Source organism: Stegostoma tigrinum, chromosome 7 (assembly GCF_030684315.1).
Source record: "Stegostoma tigrinum isolate sSteTig4 chromosome 7, sSteTig4.hap1, whole genome shotgun sequence".
NCBI lineage: Eukaryota > Metazoa > Chordata > Chondrichthyes > Orectolobiformes > Stegostomatidae > Stegostoma > Stegostoma tigrinum.
The window spans coordinates 29,615,837-29,641,331 of NC_081360.1; the positions used below are offsets into that span (position 1 = coordinate 29,615,837).

Below are 25,495 nucleotides of genomic sequence, written 5' to 3' on the forward strand. Positions count from 1 at the left end.
AGGGTTCTGAAATAACTAGGGAGAGAGGGGGAGGCGGACCAAAGATGGATAGAGGAGAAGATAGTTGGCAAGGAGTGTATAGGTGGGGAGGGGATACGTCAGTCCGGGGAGGACAGACAGGTCAAGGAGGCGGGATGAGGTTGGTAGGTGGGAAATGGAGGTGCGGGCTTGAGGTGGGAGGAGGGGATAGGTGAGAGGAAGAACAGGTTAGGGAGGCAGAGACAGGCTGGGCTGGTTTTGGGATGCATTGGGTGGAGGGGAAGAGCTGGGCTGGTTTTGTGATGCAGTGGGGGGAAGGGACGAACTGGGCTGGTTTTGGGTTGCGATGGGGGAAGGGGAGATTTTGAAGCTTGCGAAGTCCACATTGATACCATTGGGCTGCAGGGTTCCCAAGTGGAATATGAGTTGCTGTTCCTGCAACCTTCGGGTGACATCATTGTGGCACTGCAGGAGGCCCATGATGGACATGTCGTCTAAGGAATGGGAGGGGGAGTTAAAATGGTTCGCGACTGGGAGGTGCAGTTGTTTATTGCGAACCGAGCGGAGGTGTTCTGCAAAGTGGAAGGAATGGGAGGGGGAGTTAAAATGGTTTGCGACTGGGAGGTGCAGTTGTTTGTTGCGAACCGAGCGGAGGTGTTCTGCAAAGCATCCAGCTTCACACTTTGTTACCTTGGATTCTTCAGCATCTGCAGTTCCCGTTATCTCTCAACTCACTTCTCAATTTGCTGCTTTTGACGTGTAACATAATTATTGTTCAAGTTCTGTGATTTATATTGACCATACTTTCTAAGTTAGTGCTTACAGATGATAAAAAGAATAAAACGCAAATTGAAAGTACGGTTGATGTTTTGAATTGAGATAATAATTAAACAAAAGTTTCAGTCCAGTTTATTTGTAGCCTAGATTAGAAATAGTAAAATAGTGATACTGAATGATAAATATCATACACAAATTGGAATACAAGGGCTTAAATCTCAGTAATATTCAAAATATGCATCTGAGTTATTTGATCAGGAGTTATAGATTATTGGAATTAAAAGCAATATGCCATAGTTTATGGATATAAAACATCAGAGTTAGTTGCTTTGTAGGAATTTCAAAGGGAAGAATAAAACAGGAAATTTTAAGAGCTAAGGATTCTTCACTTGTGGTGAAGGTGAATGATATGCTATTATCATTATTATATGGAACCATGAGATTGAATGTGGATAGCACTGTGCAAAAAATTTGATACCTGTTTCCTATCATTTGGGATCAGAATGAAAGGATTGAAGACTTTGAGTTCTGTGATTTGTGTGGGGATGACTGGGGCAATATTGATAATATATTTAAGTGAAGCCTTTTTAAAAGAAAACTAGGCCTTGAGGTGAATGGATCAGCATTTAAGAACAACAAAGGTAGAAGGAAAAAAGCTGCATGGTAGTGATATAGAGTCATAAACAGTTTCTGTTTAGAACAAGAGAATGAATAGCATATCAATGAATGTGCAGGTTTGCTTCAGATAGGAATGGATTATTTGGGGTTGGTGGGGGGGATAAAGCAGTTCAGTTTAGCAGTCTCCAGAATAGTTAGGGCATGAGAAAAGAAGTCCTGACAGGTCTAATGTCAGGAGGAGAAAGCTCCAGTAATAGATTCCTCAGTGAGAACTTTGGAAGCCAGAAGTTGGGTGAGAAACACAGAATAGGGCTCTGTTCAAGGTGGAGCACAACGGTTATAATTTAGTCATGGCTCCCCAGGACAATCATTCGCTGTAAAAGATCATGACCCCAAAGTTCTCAGCTGGCAACCCTGCCCACTTTGGAATGCCCTTTACTAGGCTATACCTATGGCTCAGTTTGTAGCATTCTACAAACTGTGTGGGGTGACTTTGAATTCCGGTTTCACTATTACAGATACTTGAGCACAAAAACATGGACTGACACTCCAGTGCAGTATCGAGAGAGGGCTGCACATTTGGAGTAATGCCTTTTGATTAGATATTAAACCCAGGCTTCATCTGTCATCTCAGATGGAAGTAAAAGATTCCACAACATTGTATTGAAGGAGACCAGGGAAGTTGAACACTGTGTCCTCGTTGATTTGTTTCATAACCAACATTGCTATGTACCCAACATTGTACCTTACACACATTTCAATGTGAAGCTCTTTATGGTCCTGAAGTTGTGAAAGCGTAATATAAATGCAAATTTTTACTTTTTAGGAGCTCAAAATTAAATTGTGTACTCCTAAAGGGTAGTGAATATTAAACTGATGATTCTGGCGGGTAAAGTCAGTGACCACAGTTGAGGACAAGTACAGGTTTAAAGATGGTTTATGTTATTTTGATAACGTGTAACAATAAATATTCCTATCAAGGTACACTAAATTAAAACAAAATATATACTCTGTGACTTTCTTCATGGTACTCTTAAAACAGACGTTGATTTAAATGAAATTTAATTCATTTTTTTATTAGATGACAACTTACAGCAGAGAAGCTCTTTAAAACTATATTAAAAAACCAGCAACTTCACAGTGACTTTCTGGATCATTACTGTTCTACCAGCTTCCCCGTAGAATTTTCATCAAACAAATGTCTTTATCCCAATTAAATGCAGAGTCCATGAACTTATTGCTTCCTGTGTGTACTGTCAAGTGACATTAAAGAAAGATTATTGTAAATGTTTGCAAAGAAAATAGGCAATACAATGCCATATGGTGTGTTGGCGGATTATTGTGCAATTTTTATGGGGTGGAAATTAAGTGCTGCCTTTCACTGTTCTTGAATAAAATTATCCCAGCAAAATAAACTATGAAAGAGCTGAACAAGAGGAAATCACTGCCATCCTTCCCTGGCACAAGTGATATTTTACATGCGAGAAATTATCCTTTTTTCTGCTGTGCAGATTCAGAAACTTTACTGTGTTTTGATAACTCTCTGGCTGGATGCAGTCCATGCTAACCTGTAAAAGTTGCATCGCTTACCAATTTCCCAGGTGGAAAGGTCATTGGCTTCAATTTCCTTCTGCCCAATAAAATACCAGATACAGGCCATCCAGTGTGCTATCAGGGCAAACATGGACATGAGCAGTGTGAGGACGACAGCACTGTACTGTGAGTAGCGGTCCAGTTTCTGAAGTAGCCGTAGCAGGCGTAGTAAGCGCACAGTTTTCAGTAGATGAACACCAAAATACTGTGGAAATTAAACAGTTGCATTACAAGAATGTATTTTTTTTACAACTTGGAGAAGGCTCATCTTCCTGCCAAGAGTGCAAGGCTACCACTAATTAATTGCTGATTATCAATCACAGAATATGTACTAGTAAACCATGCAGTAATAAGATTGCAGGTAATTATCCTTCAGTGACGTTGCATTCAGGGGAGGATTACAGCAGTGGGTTTCAGCTGCATTGTGCCCATCCTCAAGACAAAGTCGGTCCTCTAAAGAAAACCAGGATGTCATTTGTATTTAGGTACGTATCCTGATAACTGAAGTAAAATTTTAGAAAAATCAACCTGTACAGAAATACAGAAGTGTCTGTGACTCACAGGCCCCCCTGGGATCCCTTATGTGTTCAAGACTCAGAAATCCCAGTTTGGAAATCAACACTCTAAAGCTGTTGCAGGATGTTACAGAAAACAGTCGCCAATAAATTACAGAAATTTGCTCAATTTATCAGCCTAAATTTAGTGGTAGAGTTTAAACTTCAGTGTTTTAAGGCTGAGTTTGAGCATAAATTTGGACTCAGGCTTCATAGAGTCATACAGCGTGGAAACAAATACTTTGATCCAACTCATCTGTGCTGACCAAACATCCCAACCTAACCTAGCCCCAGCTGCCAGCATTTAGCCAATATCCCTCTTAATCCTTCCTACTTATATACCCATCCAGATGCCTTTTAAATGTTGTGATTGTAACCAGTGTAGCATTGACATAGTGCTGCCCTGTGTGAAGTGTGGTTTACGAAACAGACATTAAACCCAGAGCCTCTCTACTTTCCTTTTCAAAATCAGTGGCACTATCCAAAGGGGAACCAAAGGAATTTCAGAATAAGTAGATTTTTTATTGCAAGGAGCATTAGGAATAACTTGTTCCAAGACTTGCCAATATTCTGTTGTGACTTTGCAAAACTTTGCATTAAAAAAGTAATTCTCAAAAACAATTAGAAATGGGCAGTAAATACTGGCTTTGTCAGAGACCTCTGCCCCCTTACAGTTCATGAAAAATATTTAAATTTCCCTTTAATTCATTTCCTGATTTCTTTTGACTTGGTTTCATCTCACAGTCTTTAATCAATAAAATGATGATCTTGTCACTAGGACTGTGGCTTTGAGCTGTTTATTCGAGCTTGAAAGTTCATTCAGTGGCATAATTCCTACACTTTGGTCTGGGCAATTAAATCTATTCAACAGTTGAAGACAAAGTGGAAGAGATTGAGCTGCATATACACAAACTGCATAATTAGTCAAATTTGAAAACTAATTAGCCAAACCAAAAGTCCTTTCACCGACAAATTAATGACCATATATTTGCAAATGGAAGTTGATTATGGAAGATGAAAATTTACTTATAGCAGCTCAGCCAAAGGCAATTTACATTCTGGGAATACTACTTTAATTTCAGTGAGATGCTGCTGATGGGCTGCCACAACAGGGAGTCCCATTGTAAGAGGTGATTTCTTCCCATCTCACAAGCAAAATTGAAACCCACTGAATTAAAGGCACCACGAGACTCACTTGGTTGTGGAGCAGTTTTGCCAAAAAAAATTATGTTCTCAGTACTATATCGTATTCTCAAGAAAAATCTGTCGGTTATAACTCCACAAATTTTTAGTATTGAAGCAAAACGCTTAACCAGATCTAGCTGGCAAGCATTTATTTATTTAAGTATATATGTAAAATAAATATGTAATAGTACTTCCTAATTTTTGTGTGCATAGAAGACCTTGTCAGAGTTGGACTCCGACACGAGTCATTGGAACAAACTTTCCGACAGTGCACTATTAATGCAAAATTTTGCAACCATAAAAATAATTTACAGAAACATAATCTTGAGAGGAGTGTTTGAAAGGACCAATAGTGCTTGCAATCTGTGACTCCATGTATGATTTGTGGATAGTTCCAGCAAGTCATTTTAAAAATGATTAAGCACCATGTTTACAGTAGCTAAAAAGACCCAGATTCATGTAAAAATGCAGATTTTTTGTGCCATAAATATGTTGAGCCATCCAATGCTGGTTGAGAAATCAAAATCATGGTGGGACCAGGCAGAATAAACAGAGAGAAACTGTTCGCATTGGTGGAATTGAGATCAAGAGGACACTTTGAAGGTAATTCACAAAAGGAGTGGTGACTAAAAGGTAGCCTTGTAAATGAGTGAATGGTCAGGATTTGTAATATGCTGCTCTGAAGTGTAATGGAGATCGATTCAAATTCAAAAAGGGAATTGGATCACTGTCTGAAAGGAACCCAACTCAAGATTAGATGTGAGCAAGAAGCTGACACGAGCAAAGTGATTTTGAATAAATTTAATTTCCATTATCCTTGTTTGTTTAGTTATCTAATCAATTGTTAGCTGGTTTTTGCAAACCATAGAAAAGTTGCTTAGACTAATTCTTCCCAGTTTCTGTCCACAAAACACATCCAAAACTTACTTGTGGTGAATGAAAGAAACACCAAATTATAGGTTGCTGAATCAGACAAATCAGGAAAGTTCCAATTGGTATTTTTGCCTTTAGTGACAGCCACTATTGATCTATGGCAAATAAATACTACAGTAGGTACCTCAGCTGGGAACAGCATGGTTTACTTCCAAAGTCCATCACTTTAATTTCTGCCCCTCCCCGGGATGATAAGAAATGGGGAGGATGTACAGATGGTAGATTCCAATCTGTGACCAGTTGTAGCCAAATTCTGGTTGCTGATAATCTTTGCAGGATGAAATATTACTTTTTTCACCTCTGAAGGCCAATACACAGGTTACTGATCTGGTACTGGACAGATTTTGTGTAAATGCTCCCAGACAGACAGAAGTGACCAATGGCCCACAGTCAAATCAGCTTCAATTTGACATTATCTCCTTGTATCCTGTTGGCCATACAAATCCTCAATCTATTGCACTTGGCTATTGATTTTGAGATTTTGAAAGGGCTTGCACATTTCCACATCTAACCCAAGCTCAGGTTCCAAAAAACTCAACCATTGTGACCTCCAGAGCCATATGGGTGGCATATCAGCCAGTTCAAAAAATATAAGAAGGGTTTCTTCATTGACTTAGTGTATATTCAATTTCTTGATGTATCATTGATGAAGTAGATTGGAAAAGAACATTTCTGGCTGACGTCACACATACCAAATGGAGAATCGAAATCATGAACTGATTTTTGTTATCAAAAATCAGGGGAGAAACTTTCCAGATTTTGTTTTACATTTCTTAACATCCCCATGTTTTTATTGCTTTTTTTGCCTCCTCTGGAATCTCATGTGACTGAGGGAATGCGGAGGATGGGAAATATCTGGTCACAAGGTTCTATCGGCCATGAGTGTGGGCTAGGCTTGGTGGGCCAAATGGCCCCTTCTTGCCTGTCATTTCTGTGAGTCCAAATGTCATTATGTGTGTTGCCAAAAGAACTCACGGCTTGTTTCATAATGAGGTAATGAAAAGGGAATGAAAAGGGAAAAATAAATCATTTAAAAAAGCATTCAATTCTTAAAATGCTGATTCAAGCTGATGGCCGAACCTGTTTTATTCTAGGCTGCTGAAATTAGCTTCACAGCATAGAGCAAATAGACACAAGAAATGTCACTTAAAGAGCATGAGGCAGTGCAGTTTGCATTGTAATCTGTAACTTTCCACAGTGCAATATTTCATAAGCAGATACACTCACCACGTTGATATTGAATGCGTAGAGGAGGTCAAAGGGAAGTGCAGCTATAAGATCCACGAAGAACCAGGTGGTTGCATAGTGCACACAGATTGAGCGAGGATCGTAGACAACCTGTCCCGACTTACTGACATATGTTGTCCGAAAATTCAGCATGATATCTAGAAAATAAAAATAATCATGAAAGCAATTATTTCAAAATACTCACTCAAAGGTGTGGCACATTATGCCAAAAAGGATACAGCACAAATCATTTTAAGAAGCAAAGAAATGGAAAATAAATGGTTATGTGTGAGGAATAAACTCAATATTAGATATTGTTCTTGGATCAGTAAGTCTAGATTTAAAGTTAAATGGAAAATGCTTTGGAGTTTTGATACTTGAAGTATTCAATATCAGAAGGCTTCCTTTCTTGCAAGTGAGGAGGTGTGATAAAATCAATTTTAGTTGTTTATAATTTGTTCTATGTATGCCAGCAGTCTGTGAAAATCGTAACATCTAAGGACAAAGTGTTCTGAGATGTTGTTACATCTGACTATTCCATGCATCCCAGCAACAAACTGTTGTCAAGATTCCAATTAGTTACTCAGAACAGTTTAAGGGTTAGTGAATGGCACAGTTTAGTCTGTGGAATGGGGAGCACCAATGAGAAGAAGGAGAGATTTGAGCTGCTAGTCAGTCAGATACTTAGGAGCAGGGCAAAGAAACTCCATCCTGAAAAGATGCAGGTGTAGTGAGTTCCAAGCCACTGGAACTCAACAGCACCTCCTGGTTTCCAGGGCACATCCCATGTGTTTGGATTAGGGCTCAGAAAAAGCTCCAGGAAATAGGGCAGCACCATAGCTCAGCGGTGAGCACTGCTGCCTCACAGTGCTAGGGATCTGGGTTCAATTCCACCCTGAGGTGACTGTGTGGAGTTTGCACATTCTCTCCATATCTGTGTGAGTTTTTTCCAGATGTTCTGGCTTTCTCCCACAATCCAGAGATGTGCAGGCTAGATGGATTGACCATGCTCAATTACCCATAGTGTGCTGGGATGTGTAGACAAGGGAGATGGGTCTGGGTGGAATGCTCTGAGGGTCAGTGTGGACTTGTTGGGTCAAAGGGCCTGTTTCCACACTGTAGGGATTCTATATAACAATATTAGGCCTCAGAAGAGGCCATGTGCCTTTAACATTTTAGTATAGCTGACAGCGAGGTCAAAGGAAGCACAGAAGCAGTATTCACTTTGACTAGCTAAACAAGTTTAGGCTCAGAGAAATGCAGAAGCAGTAGTAGCTTGGTGAAACTAGCTGTCAGTGATGAGCTAGAGTTGTGTTGATGAGTAAATGGTGGACCACAGCCAGGCGAGTATAGTCCCAGGGAAGGAGGGTGACCAGCTAGACATGATCAGTCTATGACTGAACATGTCTTGAGAATTCAAGGCCAGATTATCAAAAGTGAAATTTTAATGCCTTGTCAAGTTTTAATGAGATTTAATCAGATTCTCTTTGTACACAGATGACATCCCTCCCTTATTTCCTGACATCTCCACTGCCTCAATGTTATGAGACACCTTGAATGACATCTAGTGTTATATTAAACAGTTTGAGTTAATAATAATACACTAGAACTATATGCAGTAGATGCAGATGCGACTATTATGATACACTGGAACGGTAGGTTATAAGTGTAGCTGAGAGATGTATAGTAATTTCAAGATCTACACAACAGAGATTGAAATGATTGAATCTATAACCTGAGTCAGGATGTGAACTGTGAAGTCGGAAAGAGTGATTTTCATACTATGAGCTGGATAGCGAGCCTTGCCCACTGATCTTGCATGATGTTAATTTCAACACTGGCTTTACGCTATTTCCTAGCCATAAAATAATTGGAAGACTATTTTCAATACACACGTCAAGCATCACAAGTCGAAAGATTACTCCGGGTGCGTTAGTTTCATAGGATTTTGCAGTTCATTGCAACGACAGCTTGGAATTAGAGAGTGCCTTTAATAAGTATCCCAAGATACTTCACAGAAGTGCTACCTAAAGAATATAATACAGAGATGCAAAAATATAGTAAGATAGTTGAAAAAAAAGCTTGGTCAAAGAAGGGAGTAAAGGTGGAAATGTTCAAGAAAACATTCTACATTTTAGCTTCTACGGCCTAGAATTGAAACAGCAAAGACCACCTGGAAGCTCTGTGGTTGGAGGAGGGTACAGGAATAGGGATGGAAACGACTATGTAGGAATTTATAAATGTAGGTGAGGATTTTAAAACTAAGCCAGACTATAAGCCAATGTACTCAGTGAACACAAGGATGACGAGCAAAGAAGGCTTGGGGAGAATTAGAGTGAAGCAATTGAACAGCTATTGGAATAGTTATAGGGAACAAGGAAATGGCAGAGGAGTTAAACAAGTATTTTGCCTTTTTTATGGTGGAAGATACCTTGAACATCCCATTGACTCAAGAGAATACAGGAAAGGAATTAAGTACCATTACCATCATTAGAGAAGTAGTATTAGAAAAACAAATTGTCCTGATGGCTTGAATCCTAGAAGGACCCCAAAAGCTAAGAAGTAACGGACGCATTGGTTGTAATTCTAAAAAAATGCTTGGATTCTGGAGAAGTACCAGAGGATTGTAAAACCGCTAATGTGACATCCCTATTCAAAAAGAGAGAGATACAGAAAGCAGGTAACTGTAGGCTGATTAGCCTGAAAAATATTAGCATGAATTATTAAGGAAGAATAGCTGAATATTTGGAAATTCATAATCTAATCAAGCAGATTCAATGTAGCCTCAAGAAATGTAAATTGTGTCTGACCAGTTTTAGAGCAAGTTGCAATCAGGTTGGATAGAGGGCGACCCAATATATATTTGGACTTCCAGAAGGCATTTGATAAGGTACCTTGCAAACGTTAAAAAGTAAATAGATCCCATGGTGTCAGTGTTATACATTGGCATTGAGTGGGGGTAAGGGATTCTCTTTCTGATTTGTAATCATTGTGGTTCCACAGGGATCAATGCTGGGACTGTGACTGTTTATAGATTGGAAGAAGGAAGAGAGCACACTGCAGTTAAATTTGCAGACAACACAAAAATAGGTGGAAAGGTAAGTTGTGAGAGGGATGTAAACAATTTACAGATAGATATTAATAGGTTAAGTATGTAGATAGAAAGTTGGAAAATGGTTATACTGGGGGAAAATGTGAAGTTGTTCATTTTAGAAGGTAGGACCAATGAACAGAGTTTACTTAAATAGAGAAAAATGGAAAAAAGCTGCAAGGCAAAGGGATGTGAGTACTTGTGTAGGAAACACAAAACTAGCACACAGCTGCAGCAGGCAACCATGAAGGTTAATGGAATGTTGGCCCTTATTTCAAGGGGTTGGAGTATAAGAGTAGGGAAGCCTGACTGCAATTGTACAAGGTGCCAGTGATATAACATCTGAAGTACTATGCTCAGTATTAGTCCCCTTATTTAAAAAAAATATATAATTTCATTGGAATCAGTTCAGACAAGGTTCACCAGGATGATCGTTGACCTGGAGAATTTGTCTAATGAGCTAAGGTTAAACAAGGACTCTACTCATTGGAGTAGAAAAATGAGAGATGATGCTGTTGAAATAATTAGGATTCTTAAGGGACTTGACAGGGTCTATGCTCAGGGGATGTTTCCCCTCATGACAGCATCTAGTACCCGAGGGCATTGTCTCAGAATAAAGCAATATCAATTTAAGACTGAGATGAGGAGGGTTGAGAATCTTTGGAACTCACTGCCAGAGAGTGTTGTGGGGGTAGAGTCCTTGTGTATATTTGGGGTTGAGATAGATTCTTGGTCAGTAGGGAAATTAAGGGTTACGGGGAAAGGTCAGGATAGTGGATACGAGGAATGTCAGATCAGCCATAAGCCCGTTGACTGGCACAGCAGGCTCAAGAGGCTGAATGGCCTACTTCTGTTCCTATATCTTATGGACTTTTGAACTATGGATTAACTCAAGTTGTAGGGAAGTTGAGACACTAGCCGTGAGAGCATTGAAATAATCAGGTTCAGAGATAATAAAGGCTTAAGTGAGAGATTCAGAAACAGATGAGCTGAAATGGGCAATGTTACAGAGCTGGAAGTGGGTGGTCTTGGTAATGGATGGAATTGGAAGCTTAAATTAGAATCAAATAAAATGCCATGGTTGTGAACATTGAGTCAAGCTGAGTTTTTGTTCTTTAACAATGTCATCAAGGGGCAGCATGTGAATGAGATAAGGGAGGGAGCCTGGCATGGATCCCTAGGGGGAAACTAGAGGCTACAGCGGGAGTGAGAAAAGCAACAACCATCACAAGTGTTTCTCTAGCCATGAGTGGACAGAGAGAAATATAGGCAGTCATACTCGGCTGTGTGATAGAAGTGAGGGTTTGTATTGTGTCAATTGGAGAAAGGTTAAGAAGCAAGAGGATGGACACGTTACCACCGTTCCAATTATTACAGATGTCATTGATAAGAAGCACTTCAGTGCTGTGGCAGGAGTGGAAACTTGATTGGAAGGATTCAAACACAGGGATGCATTTAGAAGGTGACACCATACACGAAGACTTTGGAGAGGAGAGGGAGTGTGCAGATGAATGGTAGTTTGCAAAGACAGAAAGGTTATGATTGGGTTTCTGGAGACTTTCTTCAGTTAATAACAATAAAATTAATGAACGTTTCAGCTCATATTCAAATATTCATACACCAGTTGTTAATTTAAGCAGAAACTCCAATGTTTATGATTATTTTTCATCAGGATTACATGAAGAGAAATTAACCAGGAAAATGAATGGGTCATTGACACCGTGGCTCACTACATGATAGATTGGTGAGGAACAGTACTACTTAACCCTGTCATCTTATTGAAACAGGGCCCTGTTTACAAAGTTTAGATAAAGGATAAATGACCACTGACTGATACAGCAGAGCATTTAATCCTCTCTGAGCAGTGCGTGCACTGAAGCAAAGCAAGGGGCATGAGAATATCTCATGATGCTGTTAAGTTTGAATGTGGAATTGTAAAGTTTTTTTTTGCAAACTGCTCTATAAGAGCAGCTGAAAGTAAATGGAAAAGAAAATCCAAATATTCAAGAGAACCTTGATGATTTCAGTTAAGATGCTTGATGCCTGTTGAATCCTTCTTAAACAGTTTTGAAAGCTGAAGGATTTTCAAAAATGATTTGGTATGAAACTTTAATCACTTGTTTTCTGAAGGTAAGTATTGTTGTTAACGCAAAAATCCATGGGCATTCAATGTCCCTGTCACCTTCTCCAGGTACACATTCTTTATGTGAGTGCCAAGGCGGATGTTGGTAAGCATATACAAATGATTGGTGATCAATAATTTTGGGGCCTAGGATTCTTTGGCTATTTTGTTTTCCCAAAGTGAGAATTGTATTTAAATGGCATCTTTTATGAACCCTTGCTGTCCCAAAGTGGTTTACATCAAATCAATTACTTTTTAACTGCAGTCAGAGGTGTAATGTAGATAAAAAGGCAGACAAGTTTCAGAATCTCCCACAAATAGCTGATGACTAGTAAGTTAATTTGTTCTTGTAACGTTGATTGAAGGTTAAATGCTGACCATACCACTGTAGAATGCTCCGCTACTATCCTGCAAAATGATGCCAGGGGATCTGTTAGGTGCCCCCCCCCCATGAAAGTGGGCAGGTCCTTGTTTTAACATCTCATCCAAACAATGGCACCTCTGACCAGTGTTCCTGCTAATTTTGTTTTCTTCTGTGCAGAACTGCACGATCTGTGAACAGCAATGACTTCTGGAGGCAGAAGACAATTTTGTGAACGGAGGTGACACCCATTTGCCCCGCACAGAACCTCAAGCAGTTGCCCTCACACAGATACAGCTGCACAGCTTCGTGAGAACATTGCCTCTGAAGGGACAGAACTTCCTCAGCATCGTACTGGAGTATCAGCTTTGATTACTTTTTTATGAACCAGCTTCAGCTGTTTCATTAATGATCTTCCCTCCGTAACTAAAGTAATGAGGATGTTGGTTAATTATTCACATTACTAAGTACCACCCACAGCTACTTAGCAACTAAAGTAAAAGTGAAATTATGTGCATGCCGAGATCTGAAATAAATAAAGTAAGTGCCTGAGAAAGAGCAGGTTGGACAGCAGCTGAGGAGAAAGAAACAGAGTTGATCTTTCAAGTCCAATATGATTCACCTTTGGAACAAAACTGACTCATTAAAGTTGATTGAAACCAGTCCTTGCACTACTGCAAAGAACTATTTGGTGAGTCTCTTGTAAATGATTCAGGTTTCTCCATTGATAGTAGGAACTGCAGATGCTGGAGAACCTGAGATAACAACGTGTGGAGCTAGATAAACACAGCAGGCCAAGCAGCATCAGAGGAGCAGGAAGGCTGACGTTTCGGGCCTAGACGCTTCTTCAGAAAAAGGTAAGAAGGGTTTAGGCCTGAAACATCAGCCTTCCTGCTCCTCTGATGCTGCTTGGCCTGCTGTGTTCATCCAGCTCTACACATTATTATCCAAGGTTTCTCCATTGGTAGGTTTTATCACATTTATTCAAATTGGTGGTAAACTTAACAAAGTATATAAAAGGCAGTATAAGTGAATAAATAATACAAATAAATGAACAATTAAATCTCATTAAGGATGGCAAGGCAGCTGATGTGTTGAGGCTGTGGTGTGTGTGGATTCCTGAATGCCATTGTGATTCAGGGCAAATATGTCTGCAGCAAGTGTTCCTTAGGATAGTGCCTGAAGCCAAGCATGTTCAGATAGTTCATCAATGATATTGCATGAATCATAAGGTCAGAAGTGGGGGTGTTCACTCACAATTGCACAATGTTTAGTACCATTCCGAGCTGCTCGGATACTGAAGCAGTCTTTGTCCAAATGCAGCAAGACCTACACGATATCCAAGTTTGGGCTGATAAGTAGCAAGTAATATTCAGACCTCACAAACGCCAGGTAATAAATACATCCAACATGTGAACATCTAAACTTCTCCCCTGGACTTTCAATGTCATTACTCTAATTGAATCCTCCATTTCTAACATCCTGAGGGTTATAATCAACCAGAAAAGGAATTGGACTAGCCATATAAATACTGTGCCTACAAGAGCACATCAGAGGCCAAGAATCCTACGGTGATCGACTCAAATCCTGTCCACCATCTACAAGGCACAAGTCAGGAGTGTGATAGAATACTCTCCTCTTGCTTGGATGACAACATTCAGGAAGCTTGACACCATCAAAGACAAAGCAACTCACTTTATTGGCACCACATCATCCATAAACGTTCAATCCCTCCAACACCAACACTCAGTAGCAGCAGACTGTACTATCTACAAGAAGCACTACAAAAATTCACCAAGGTTTCTTAGAGCTGCTTCTCAAGCAGCTCCAACCCATAACCATTACAATCTAGAGGACAAGCACAGCAGGTAAGAGGGAATACCACCTCCAAATTCCGTTCCAAGTCACTCACCATCCTGCCTTTGAAATATGTTGCCATTCTTTCAATATTCCTAGGTCAAAGCTTGTAACTCTCTCACTAATGGCTCTTAGATCAAATGTACTACAGTGGTTCAAGTAGAAACTCACCATTACCTTCTCAAATGTTAGCATGGATGCTTTGCTTCAGTTGCACAGGACATTAGTGAGATCATTACCCAAATACTGAGTGCTGTTTTGGTTTTCCCGTTTAGGAAGAGGTAAATGTATTGGGGATGATTTAGAGGACTTAATTACATTGATACCTGGAATGATTGGTCTGTCATATGAGGAAAGATTGGATGGATATGAGCTTGTACTGAGCAGAATTTAGAAGAGGGATTAGTGACTTGATTGTTTTGCATGTCAGCCATGCTTGAAAGCCAGAGCAGTGGTTAGCATTGTAGCCTCACAGCACCGGGGACACGGGTTCGATTCTACCCTCAGGCAACTGTCTGTGTGGTATCTGCAGTTTTTCCCTGCATCTGTGTGGGTTTCCTCTGGATGCTCTGGTCTTGTCCCAAAGATGTGCAGGTTATGTAGATTGGCCACTCTAAATTGCCCACAGTGTCTAAAGATGTGCAGTTTAGGTGGATTAACCGTGGGAAATACAAAGTTACAGGGATAGGGTGGGTCTGGGTGGGATGCTTTTCAGAGTGTTGTTGTGGATTTAATGGGCCAAATGGCCTGGTTCCATACTGTAGGGATTCTGTGATCCTATGGTTCTATATCTTATGATCATAAGACCTTGAATAGTATTGACAAAGTTGATGTGGAAAGGATCTTTTCTCTTGTGGTACAGTCAAAGACTAGAGGGCACTATTTCAAAATTAAGTTTGGCCTTTTGGGTCACAGCAGTGGAGATCTTTTTTTCTCTGAGTGTTGTGCGACAGGACGTTCTGGAGGCGGATTTGCGAAATATTTTTAAGGTAGAGGTCAGCCTTGCTTTCTCAGATGCTCAGAGAAAACAGGGGGAGAGAGAATAAGTCTTGCTGTTGCAAATCCATCACTCTTCCCTCTGCTCTGCCAACACCTGTTGCCTAAAATAAGGTCCATTTGTGTATTCCCATGTCTGATTTGATTGTTTTTCTAAGATAATTGACCAGTTTTCATGCCAACTGCGTGAAATTTCCAGAAAGGTTTAAATCAAGCAGGGAGCATAGGTCTGAGTGATTAGCTTCAGTCACTTTGATGACACATGTTTTAGCTCCTAATGATTCCCGTTTTACCAATGATTCATGAAGGTTGGTTTAATTTGGCGTAAGTGCTCACTGTAGTCATCTTCAGTCAGTGTTCTTCAATTTTTACAACTGCTTTAGTCCATTCAATGTCCCTGGTATTAAAATCAGATGATGTAAGTTGGAACATAATGCTGCATCCCTTAGTACTACATCAACACAGGAAGTACAACAGCATCTAAGAAATACATATCTCTCCTACCTGGAATAAAAAGGGCAGCAGATGCAAGGCACCACCATACTACCCACACATTCCCTCAAACCACACACTTTGCACATCTATGGCCACTGCTCACTGGGCCCAAATTTTACAATTCCCTTCCAAACAGCACAATGACTGCAGTGACTAATTGTCACTTTAGCTAGGACAGTTAGAGAGGTGCAACAAATGACACAACAAGAAATGAATTTTAAAAACGGATAAATAATTTAATACATCCGTTTTTTTTTCAAAAGGACACCATTCCTGGTCTTAGGAACCGTTCTTTTTAATCTCAGTAGGAGTTGTGAAACAATGTTTTAAGAATTAGATCACAGATATCAAGCAGTGATCCAGGAACAGAAGGGAGTGAGCATCTACTGTGGATGTAAGAACAAGTTACAAAGAGATTGTTTTTTTAATTGGACTTGATGATTTTAACTGACCAGTCATTGTGTGTTCTTTATTTTTGCAATAGCACAAATGCAGAATTTGGATTAATTATATCAAGCAACTGTCATCAATCATTGATGTATTTGATGGAATTACGAAATACCAAGAGAACATTCTCATGTCAAGCAACATCTTTTCTTTTTGTTTATTCGTTTACAGGATGGAGGTGTCACTGGCTAGCCCAGTATTTATTGCCCATCCCTAATTGCCCAGAGGACAGTTAAGAGTCACCCACATTGTTGTGGGTCTGGAGTGACATGTAGGCCGGACCAGGTAAAGATGGCAGTTTCCTTCCCAAAAGACCATCCAGGGACAAAGAAACAGGATTAACGGACTTGGATTTTCATCAAAACTGGAATATCCTTGAGACTTCCCCGCATCCCAACCCCTCCTTTTCCCTTGGCTCTGTATTTAATTATGAAATAAGAAAGCTCACATTTATTCCAGTAATGATGGAAGGTAAACTCCTGAAAAGAAAATGTTTACTTTTTTTTGTCTTTTTTCTATATCTTTATCCAATCTCATTTCTCTCTTAGCACCTGATGTGACTGTAATTCACCCACTCCAATTCCTTCTCTACTGTTCCTCGGTTTTCTTCCTCATCCTTAAATGTTACTGATTAAGAAGAGACGCAGACAGTAATTGTTCGGAAGGGAGTTCTAAGATTTTCACATTATTGGTGCTATTGTTCACTTGTTATTCACTGCTAATGTTATGATCAGCTCACATATCCAGCAAGCAAAGCCACAACAAATTGAATTGAAGGGTGCAGGATAAGCTCTGTCTAACAGCATATGCCTCAAGATGATCCATTTCAGCAACATATCTAACATTGTCCTAACTACAGGAGGCCATAATTTGCTGTAGGAGTGAATTTTACAGTTTGCCTTTTTCTAAATTAGTCCGTTGGATGTGAGAGTAACTGATAACGCCAGAATTTGTTGTGAACCCCAGTTGCACTTGAGAAGTTGGTGGTGAGCCACTGCTGCAGATTATGTTGCTTAAAGACACAGACGGTAACTGCTTGGAAGGGAGCTCAAAGATTTTAACCTGGCAGCAGTGGAGCACCAATGAAGTTTCAAGTCAGGATGGTGTACGGCTTGGAGAGGAACTTCCAGGAATTTGTGTCACTGTGTCTGCACTCCCCATGTCCTTCTAGATCGTAAGGCTTGGGGAATGCCTTTGAAATGAGCTTAGGGGAGTAGCTGCAGTGCATCTTGTAGATTATAGACTGCAGGCAGACTGCAGCAGTGATGGAAGAAATATTTCAATATGTAATTGGTGGATGGTGAACTGATAAACAGGCTGGTTTGCCTGGACAGTGCTTCACTACCTTGTTTTGACAGCAGTACTTATTCATGCCATAGAGAATAATCAAAGATATAGATCTACAGCTCGCAAAATTAGATCTCTTGATGGGAATTATGTAATTTCCATGAAGAAAAACTGCATTAATATCTCTTCGTTAACATTGGAAATAATTTGATATCAGAGGGTAGGTTCCCTGTTAAAAGAACGGCTTGAACTCAAATGACTGAAACAAGCCAAACATCATTTAAATATTCCCCAATCCTATTGCTAGTTATGTTGTCATGTTCAATCAAAATAATCTTTAAAATTGTAGCCATTTCTGCATGGTACTGGAAAATTATACGCTTGGGTATGAGTGAGCTCATCAAAACAGGATTGTGAGGCAGTAATATAGTTATTGCTTCCTAAAGTAATTCATTTGCCTTTATTACAGTTAACAGAGGTATTTTGTTCAGGCATCTCTCTATTTTAAAAAAAAACGAAAGAACTGCAGATGCTGGAAACCATCTCAGCAGGTCTGGCAGCATCTGTGGAGTGAAATCAGATTTAAAGTTTATTGTCCAGCGACCCTTCGTCAGAACTGTTGGCAGCAAGGAAAATGTTTATTTTTATTGCTGAAGATAAGGTGTAGGCTGAGGTTAAGGAATAAACGATAGGTGGGGATAGAGCCCAAAGTGAGAGAAGAATGGTTGAATAGACAAAGCAGTGGGTAACATTTGGGCTAGGAGGGACTGTTAGTGGCTAACAATGGGTTGTATGTAGTAGCAGACCATGGGGTAATAAGGCCTGGTAGTCTTGGCTCCTGGTTTACCTTGTTTGATCTTCCTGGTTTACTTTGAAAATATTGCTGGATCTTTAGTATCAACTTGAGCCACTAAAGTACTCAGATTGGCAGCAGAGGATATCCGCAACGATAGTGCATTCTCAATCCTGTACTATTCCGGAAAGCAATAGATTGTGTACCTAAATCCTGCGACAGGAGTCGAACTCTTAAATTATGATTCAGAGCCTGCTTCCAAAAGTGTCAAGCAGGTGCTTGTCCCGTTCATGCCATCCTATGTGCTGCCTGTTTGTTTGGAGCATTGTGAACACTGTCTCTCAGCATTGTTTCAGTGCCAGCTGAACAGAGCACATATTTCGGGTGGCCTTGTTCTTCACTTAAGTGTAGAGTCAGGAAAAGATCAATTTCCATGAAACATTGCAATCAATTTAATTCTACGAGAGTGGCTGGATTAAAAAAAATGAACAAACTCCAACTTCTAGTGTCCAAACTGCTAAATTGTTCCACAAATAAAAGAAAATCTTGCAAGCATGTTTTTGAGATGCAGTTTCCAATGAGGCTAGCCGTACATGTTGTGGTTCCTACATCTTGAGTTTTACCACAGAGACTGATCACAAGCATGCACTGTATTCCATTTTGTTCCTTCTTGTCCCAATTGGGCTGACTCTTCCCATGTTAGTTACCTGAGAACTGACAAGCCTTGAGTAGCTTGCTTTAATAGAGTCATAGAGTCATTCAGCATGGAAACAGATCCTTCGGTCCAACTCACCTATGCTGACCAGTTTTCCCTAGCTAAACTAGTCCCATTTTCCTGCATTTGGCCCATATCCCTTTAAACACACCCTATTCATGCACCTGTCCAAATGTCTTTTAGAAGTTGTAATTGTATCTTCAGGTCCCATTTAAATCTTTCCCCTCTCTCCTTAAAGCTATGTTCCCCTCTCTCCTTAAAGCTATGCCCTCTAGTTTTGAACTTCCCTACCAAGTCTGCTCACCTTATCCATGCCTCTCATAATTTTATAAATCTCCGTCAGGTTATCCTTTAACTTCCTCTGTTCCAGGGGAGAAAAAACTCCCGCCTATCTTGTCTCTCCCTATAACTCAAACCCTCCAGCCCTTGTAAATCTTTTCTGCACCCTTTGCAACTTGATAACATCCTTCATTTCGCAAGGCAACCACAACTGCACACAGTGGTCTAAAAGTGGCCTTACCAATGTCCTGTACAGCCTCAACATAATGTCTCAACTCCTATGCTCAATGTTCTGACCAATGAAAGCAAGCATGTCAAACACATTCTTCACCACATGTTTTGAGGACCCGAAACGTTAACGCTGTTTTTTTCCTTCACAGATGCTGCCGGACCTGTTGAGCTTTGTTTTTGTTCCTGATTTACAGCACTCGCAGTTCTTTCGGTTTTTACATTCTTCATCACCCTTTTTACTTGTGACGCCACTTCAGGGAACTACTAACCTGAACACCTTAGATACCAAGCTTTCTTTTTCCCATGTGACTATGGTGGGTGCTGGCAGGCACTGATGCTGAGCACACATGCTCTTCACAAACTTTCAAAGCAGGTCATTTAACTGGGCTAAGGAATGGAAATTCTGAATGAAATCTTCAGACCAATGGAAAAGACACTAATAATAATTATACTTTAGCCCTTGCTACTTTCCTACAACCCAATGACTGAAGCTGAGCTTTCTCTGAATTGCTGTGCTATTCTTTGGTGCCTTTACTCACTGAACCATTGGAGTGGTAGGGTTGGGAGGCAGATGCAGTCTCTGGCAATACCATGCGTGAAAATGTCTTGTTTCTTTAATGTTGTTTCCTAACTACTACAGGGCCCTGTCCTTTAAAAATGGAAAATACCTTGAGGCAGGCTTCTTCTTTGTTTGCTGAAGTATGAAAGAAAAAACTGGATGCACGCAACCAAATGTGGTGCTTGTATTGAAAGCCATGAATTTTGTCATTCTTTCAAACATAGAACATCAGGCCGGATTGTTAGAAGCTTCCCTGCCAATTGTATATCTGCTTTGTTCTTCGATTACTTGACTCCCAAATGTAAGAGCAAAATCTGTTTCATTTCCTCAAAGTGAGATATTTAAAAGTTTAAATTATTTACGTGAAATAAAATTGTACTTTCTTTCCTTTCTGAAGAATTTGTTTGGGATTGAAGATCTTATATCAAAAATTCCATGTTTGGTATTTATTAAACAAATTCCTATATGATTTAGGAATCACATCCTCTGTATTCCTAACTTACAAATCACTATGCACTTTTTGACTGAGGAGACACACTCAATATTCCTAGTTTGCTTCTTCCTTACGGGTAGTGTTAGCACAAGCCTTTACAGGGGGAAGGAGAGAGAGCGAGAGAAAGAGAGAGAGAGATGCATCTGTCAGGTTATCAATCATCGTGTTAAGGTGTCAGCCTAATTAATATAATTTGTGCCGGCTTTAAACAGGATCTTCACTTGCTGCAGGGTGCCTGTTGGGTAGGGGCTTATTGATGGGAGGTCGAGGGTCTGAAGATGGCATTGAAGGACAGCCTTGAGCAGTTCTGGGACCTGGGGCCAGTTTCAAACAGTGTGACCCCGGCCGGGGATGGCTGATTTGCAGCACGTCAGCAAGAAGGAGATTATTTCATTTTTGCACAGAGGATGGTTTGGCAGCATTTATAGCCCATTCCTAATTGCCTACGGGAAGGTGGTGTCCAACCACCTTCCTGAACAGCTTTAGTCCCCATGATAAAGGAACAGACACTCATTGCTGTAAGCAAAGATGCTGGAACAGTCATAGTTGTAAGGGCAAAATGCTGCCATTCTGAGAGCAGAGTCATGCTCTGCATAGCTAACGATGCTCCCTCAAAGCAGTTTCTCAGCAATCCCAATGACCTCCACTGCATTTTATTGTATTTCTTACTGTAAAATACATATGACAATAAAATCAATCGTTCAATCAGTCATTTAATGAAGGACAGAATGCTGGCGAGCTGTGTGACTCTGCAGGTCCCTTTGAGCACTGACATCCAGTGTCATGGTGACAGCAGACTAAGTCAGCATAACAGCAGATACAGTAGGACCTGCCGATGCTGGAGAACCTGAGATAATAAAGTGTAGAGCTGGATGAACACAGCAGGCCAAGCAGCATCAGAGGAACAGGAAGGCTGACATTTCGGGTCTGGACCCTTCTTCAGAAATGTCTGAAAGTTCAGAAATGTCATTTCTGAAGAAGGGCCCAGATCTGAAACATCAGCTTTCCTGCTCCTCTGATGATGCCCGGCCTGCTGTGTTCATCCAACTCTACACCTTGTTATCTCAGATTCTCCAGCATCGGCAGTTCCAGCATGACAGCAAGTGTGGATCTCATCACTTGTATCTGAGAGGCAGTCATTAACCTTCTCCACCCATGGAATGCCAATGAACTTTTTGCAGCACTACCGTCACGCCCTTGAACTTTGGGAACTGCCCTCCCTGACTACTTGTTCTCATTTTCTTTTGACAGTGTTCCTGAAGTCTTCTAGTCCCTTGCGGAAACATTGCATCCCTCTTCTTGCTGACCTTGAGGGCTAAGATGTCCTGTACTCCATCTGTGAGAACAGGTCTCTTGGCTGTCACTCCATTTGGTTTCCTTCTCTCCCCAGCCATTTCCAATGCAGGTAGTCAGCAGCAGCTAAAGCTTCCTTTTAAGAAGTGCAGGCTGCCTTTAAGAGGTGAAGGTTAGCTGGAACATCTACTCACCGCATATGGCCCTGAATCCTTTAGCATTCAGCTGAGACTGTGAGTCAGATTAAAATGAGGAGGCAATATGAAACTTAATTGTGAAGGCACATCCTGGATATCCTGAAACAGGAGTAATTTTTTTTTTATTTTGCAACTCCGTAACAAATCAGGTTATGAACTAAGGAAACTGAAGTTTTGCTTTCCAACACCTGGTCATTTGTCAGACATTCGCATGTATGTTGTCTGTCACTTTCGCTTCAAGTATCTCCTGTTTCAAATATTACCATTGTTTAACGTATTCTGGTGACTCACTTCCCACACTCACTACATTTTGCTTCTTTCAAGGTAATAGAATTTGCAAAGCCAACGTGGTCTCCAAACAGGGTCGTCATCCCTGGAACTATACAGTTCATCCAGCTTCACCTTCAAAATATTCCTCAAAAACCATCTCTTCAATGTTACTTTTGGTCACTTCCCATGACATTTTTTTTCTTGATTACTGCTCAATGGCTGACATATCTTGTCAGGCACCTTGTGACATTTAGCAGTGTAAAAGAATAATACAAGTGGAGATCGCTGCTGCTGTATTTAGGCCACAATAGCTGTGATGAGAGTTGGTCTTGCTATATTTTTATTTAGCTCTGTAGGACTACTTTAGCCTAGCTACTTCCTTTTAGTTTGTTTCTTTCTGAACTTTTCTTGTGCATGAGATGCATTTATTCTGTAGATATATCTATTAATTTTGAAAATTTTGCTTTGTTCCACACCTTAAAGTGACCTAATGCAACAGAGGGCCAGCAAGCAGAGCCTTAGTAATAAAACATCAAACAAGAATAGTTAGATAAAATCTGTAGGTGACATCTCCAATTTCCAAGTGCAGCAGCATATCTCCTTTTAGTTCTGTTTATTGAGGGATTAATGGCTTCTCTCTGTCCAATGTGCAGCTAATTGCAGCCCTAGCAACAACTGACACAACCTTTCTCACTTATTAATTATAAAAAATACAGCTGAAACATTTTTGGCACAAACTTAAGGTAACTGACAAATACCATGCTCCTATCAGAACAACATTCCTATTGAGCAGCTTTGGAATAGCACTGACTATTGTAAGACATAACATGGTCAGAAAAATTGATCAAATATTTCCTGGATTGCTAAATTCTGTTGGTTTATAATAACTGAAAATGAGACCTTGTGTTCTCCTTGAAATTTTAATAGCTGATAGAGTGAAAGGAGACACAGCTCTGAGCTCATCCTGTTCATTTGCATCAACCTTCAATACTACATAGTCATAGCTAATTGACAATGCAAAACAATTTTTTTTGGTTAACTTGTGGGATGTGAGTGTCACTGGTAGGGCCAGCATTTAGTGCCCATCCCTAGTTGCCCTTCAGATTAGATTAGATTCCCTACAGTGTGGAAACAGGCCCTTCGGCCCAATAAGTCCACACCGCCCCTTGAAGCATCCCACCCAGACCCATTTCCCTATAACCCACACACCCCTGATCATTACGGGCAATTTAGCATGGCCAATCCACCTAGCCTGCACATCTTTGGACTGTGGGAGGAAACCCACACAGACATGGCGAGAATGTGCAAACTCCGCACAGACAGTCACCCAAGGCTGGAATCAAACCCGGGGTCCTGGTGCTGTGAGGCTGCAGTGCTAACCACTGAGCCACCGTGCCACCCTGCATTGGTATGATGGGAGATGACGGTATTGAGTTCCCTTCTTGAACTGCCACAGTCCTTGTGCTGTAGGTAGGCTCACTGAGCCCTTAGGGAGGGAATTCCAGTATTTATACAATGAACGTGACTTTATTTTGCAAATGACTGCTATGTACTTCACAAGGACAAAATTACTGTCTTGCAACATTAACATCCTTGCCAAAGATCAAAGGCTTGCAGATACAGAGTCGTAACATTCTTGCTGGTAGTTTGTCACTTTGCCTTTGAGCAGAGAGGTATGCCAGTACATTCAGCCACTCTCATGTGAGAGTTAATAACCGTAACATACAGTGATTGAGTATCTGAACAAGCTTCACTCTGGACAGTCATGCTGTGAGATTTCGATGTGGAATCAATGTGCCAATCAATTATGCAAAGACAGTTTGGTTGAATTCTAGTAATAAAGTGCACTCTTCTGCAGTCTGAGAAAGCATGTATGCTTTAGAAAGATCTTTGTCAGAACTTAGCTTACAGATTCAGAGTAGCATTGATGGGCTGTATACTTTGCTCATCTGATGTTTACAGTGTCGCACTGGCTAGCCCACCTCGGCACCTTCAAAGAAGCTATTAACCTATTTTCTAACTGCTGACAAGTATTTTGGATAGATAAGGCTGCATTTCCCTGACTACCACATTTTGTCAAGCAACAGACACCTTTTGTTGAGAGCAAAATAAGGGACAATATTGCTTTGATGTGCTTTACACAGAACATCCCTAAAATGGTTTGAAAAATTGAGTTGCTCATTTCTGCCCTGCATCTGTAACCATCTCTCTCTCTACTCTACAACATTAAATGTTACCTGTTAGGAACTGTTCCCCAATTCCTGTCCACTGCATTCAGCAAACTTGTACAGATGAACCAGATCTAGATATCAAGAGTTTGCCATGAACACATGACAAGGAAATATTATGGGATTGCCTCAGCCCACTCATCATTCCAAGGTCTTAACTGCTTTAGTACTGTGGTCAGAGCATCGTCTCAGTATAGCCCTAACAAACCACTCTAGGATAGTGATGGATCAGACATTTGTGCCTGTGTTCCACATTGATTGTGTTAATCGTCCCCCTGTGGAAGGTTCTCAAATGCAACCCTCACAAAGAAGAGAAATAAATAATAGATGTATCCGAGTTCATTTTGGCATAGCTCCTTCCCTCTCTCCCTCACCTTTGATGACTTGCATTGCCCCTCATGGGCTTTGTATGTAAATTAATCGTTTGGAAACACAGGTGTTTGATTGGTCGTGGTCAATTGATGAAAAAAATATGATGAGTGATGGAAAAACCATTCTGTTGTGTGTAAGAGTACTTCTGGATATAAATAAAAGATGGACAATAAGAAGTATAAAGGCTCCTCGTGGTGCAATGGTACTGTCCATTACCTCTGAGCCAGGATGCCTGGGTTCAAGTCCCAGCTGCTCTGGATGTGTGTAAAAACATCTGTGAGCAGGCTGATTAGAAAATATGTAAATGAAAGATATAGTATGATCATATGGAAATCACATGGGAGAAAATGGAAATAAGCATTTGAAGACAAAAAAAACCCCTGAAATGAGAGTCTGTGAACTCAGTGAGACCTTAAATAACTAAACACTGTGAAGCAAATGAATTAATTCCAATAGTGTTATAGTAAGTTAATTCCTGTCACTGATACAAAGACAGGGTAACATTACTTCATTCACATTATGAAGCTTGGTAATAATTTGGTA

At 40.4% G+C, this 25,495-nt stretch overlaps 1 protein-coding gene across 1 annotated transcript in view; it reads right to left on the reverse strand.

The window, feature by feature from the left end:
* The window catches only part of kcnh3 (potassium voltage-gated channel, subfamily H (eag-related), member 3), a 587,271-nt gene that overhangs the window by 195,721 nt on the left and 366,055 nt on the right, over positions 1 to 25,495 (reverse strand). The window contains exons 6-7 of the mRNA XM_048534608.2: positions 6,867 to 7,024; positions 2,965 to 3,172 (exon numbers count right to left, since the gene is read on the reverse strand). Coding sequence (XP_048390565.1) covers positions 2,965 to 3,172; positions 6,867 to 7,024 — 366 coding nt within the window. The remainder of the gene's footprint in view (positions 1 to 2,964; positions 3,173 to 6,866; positions 7,025 to 25,495) is intronic.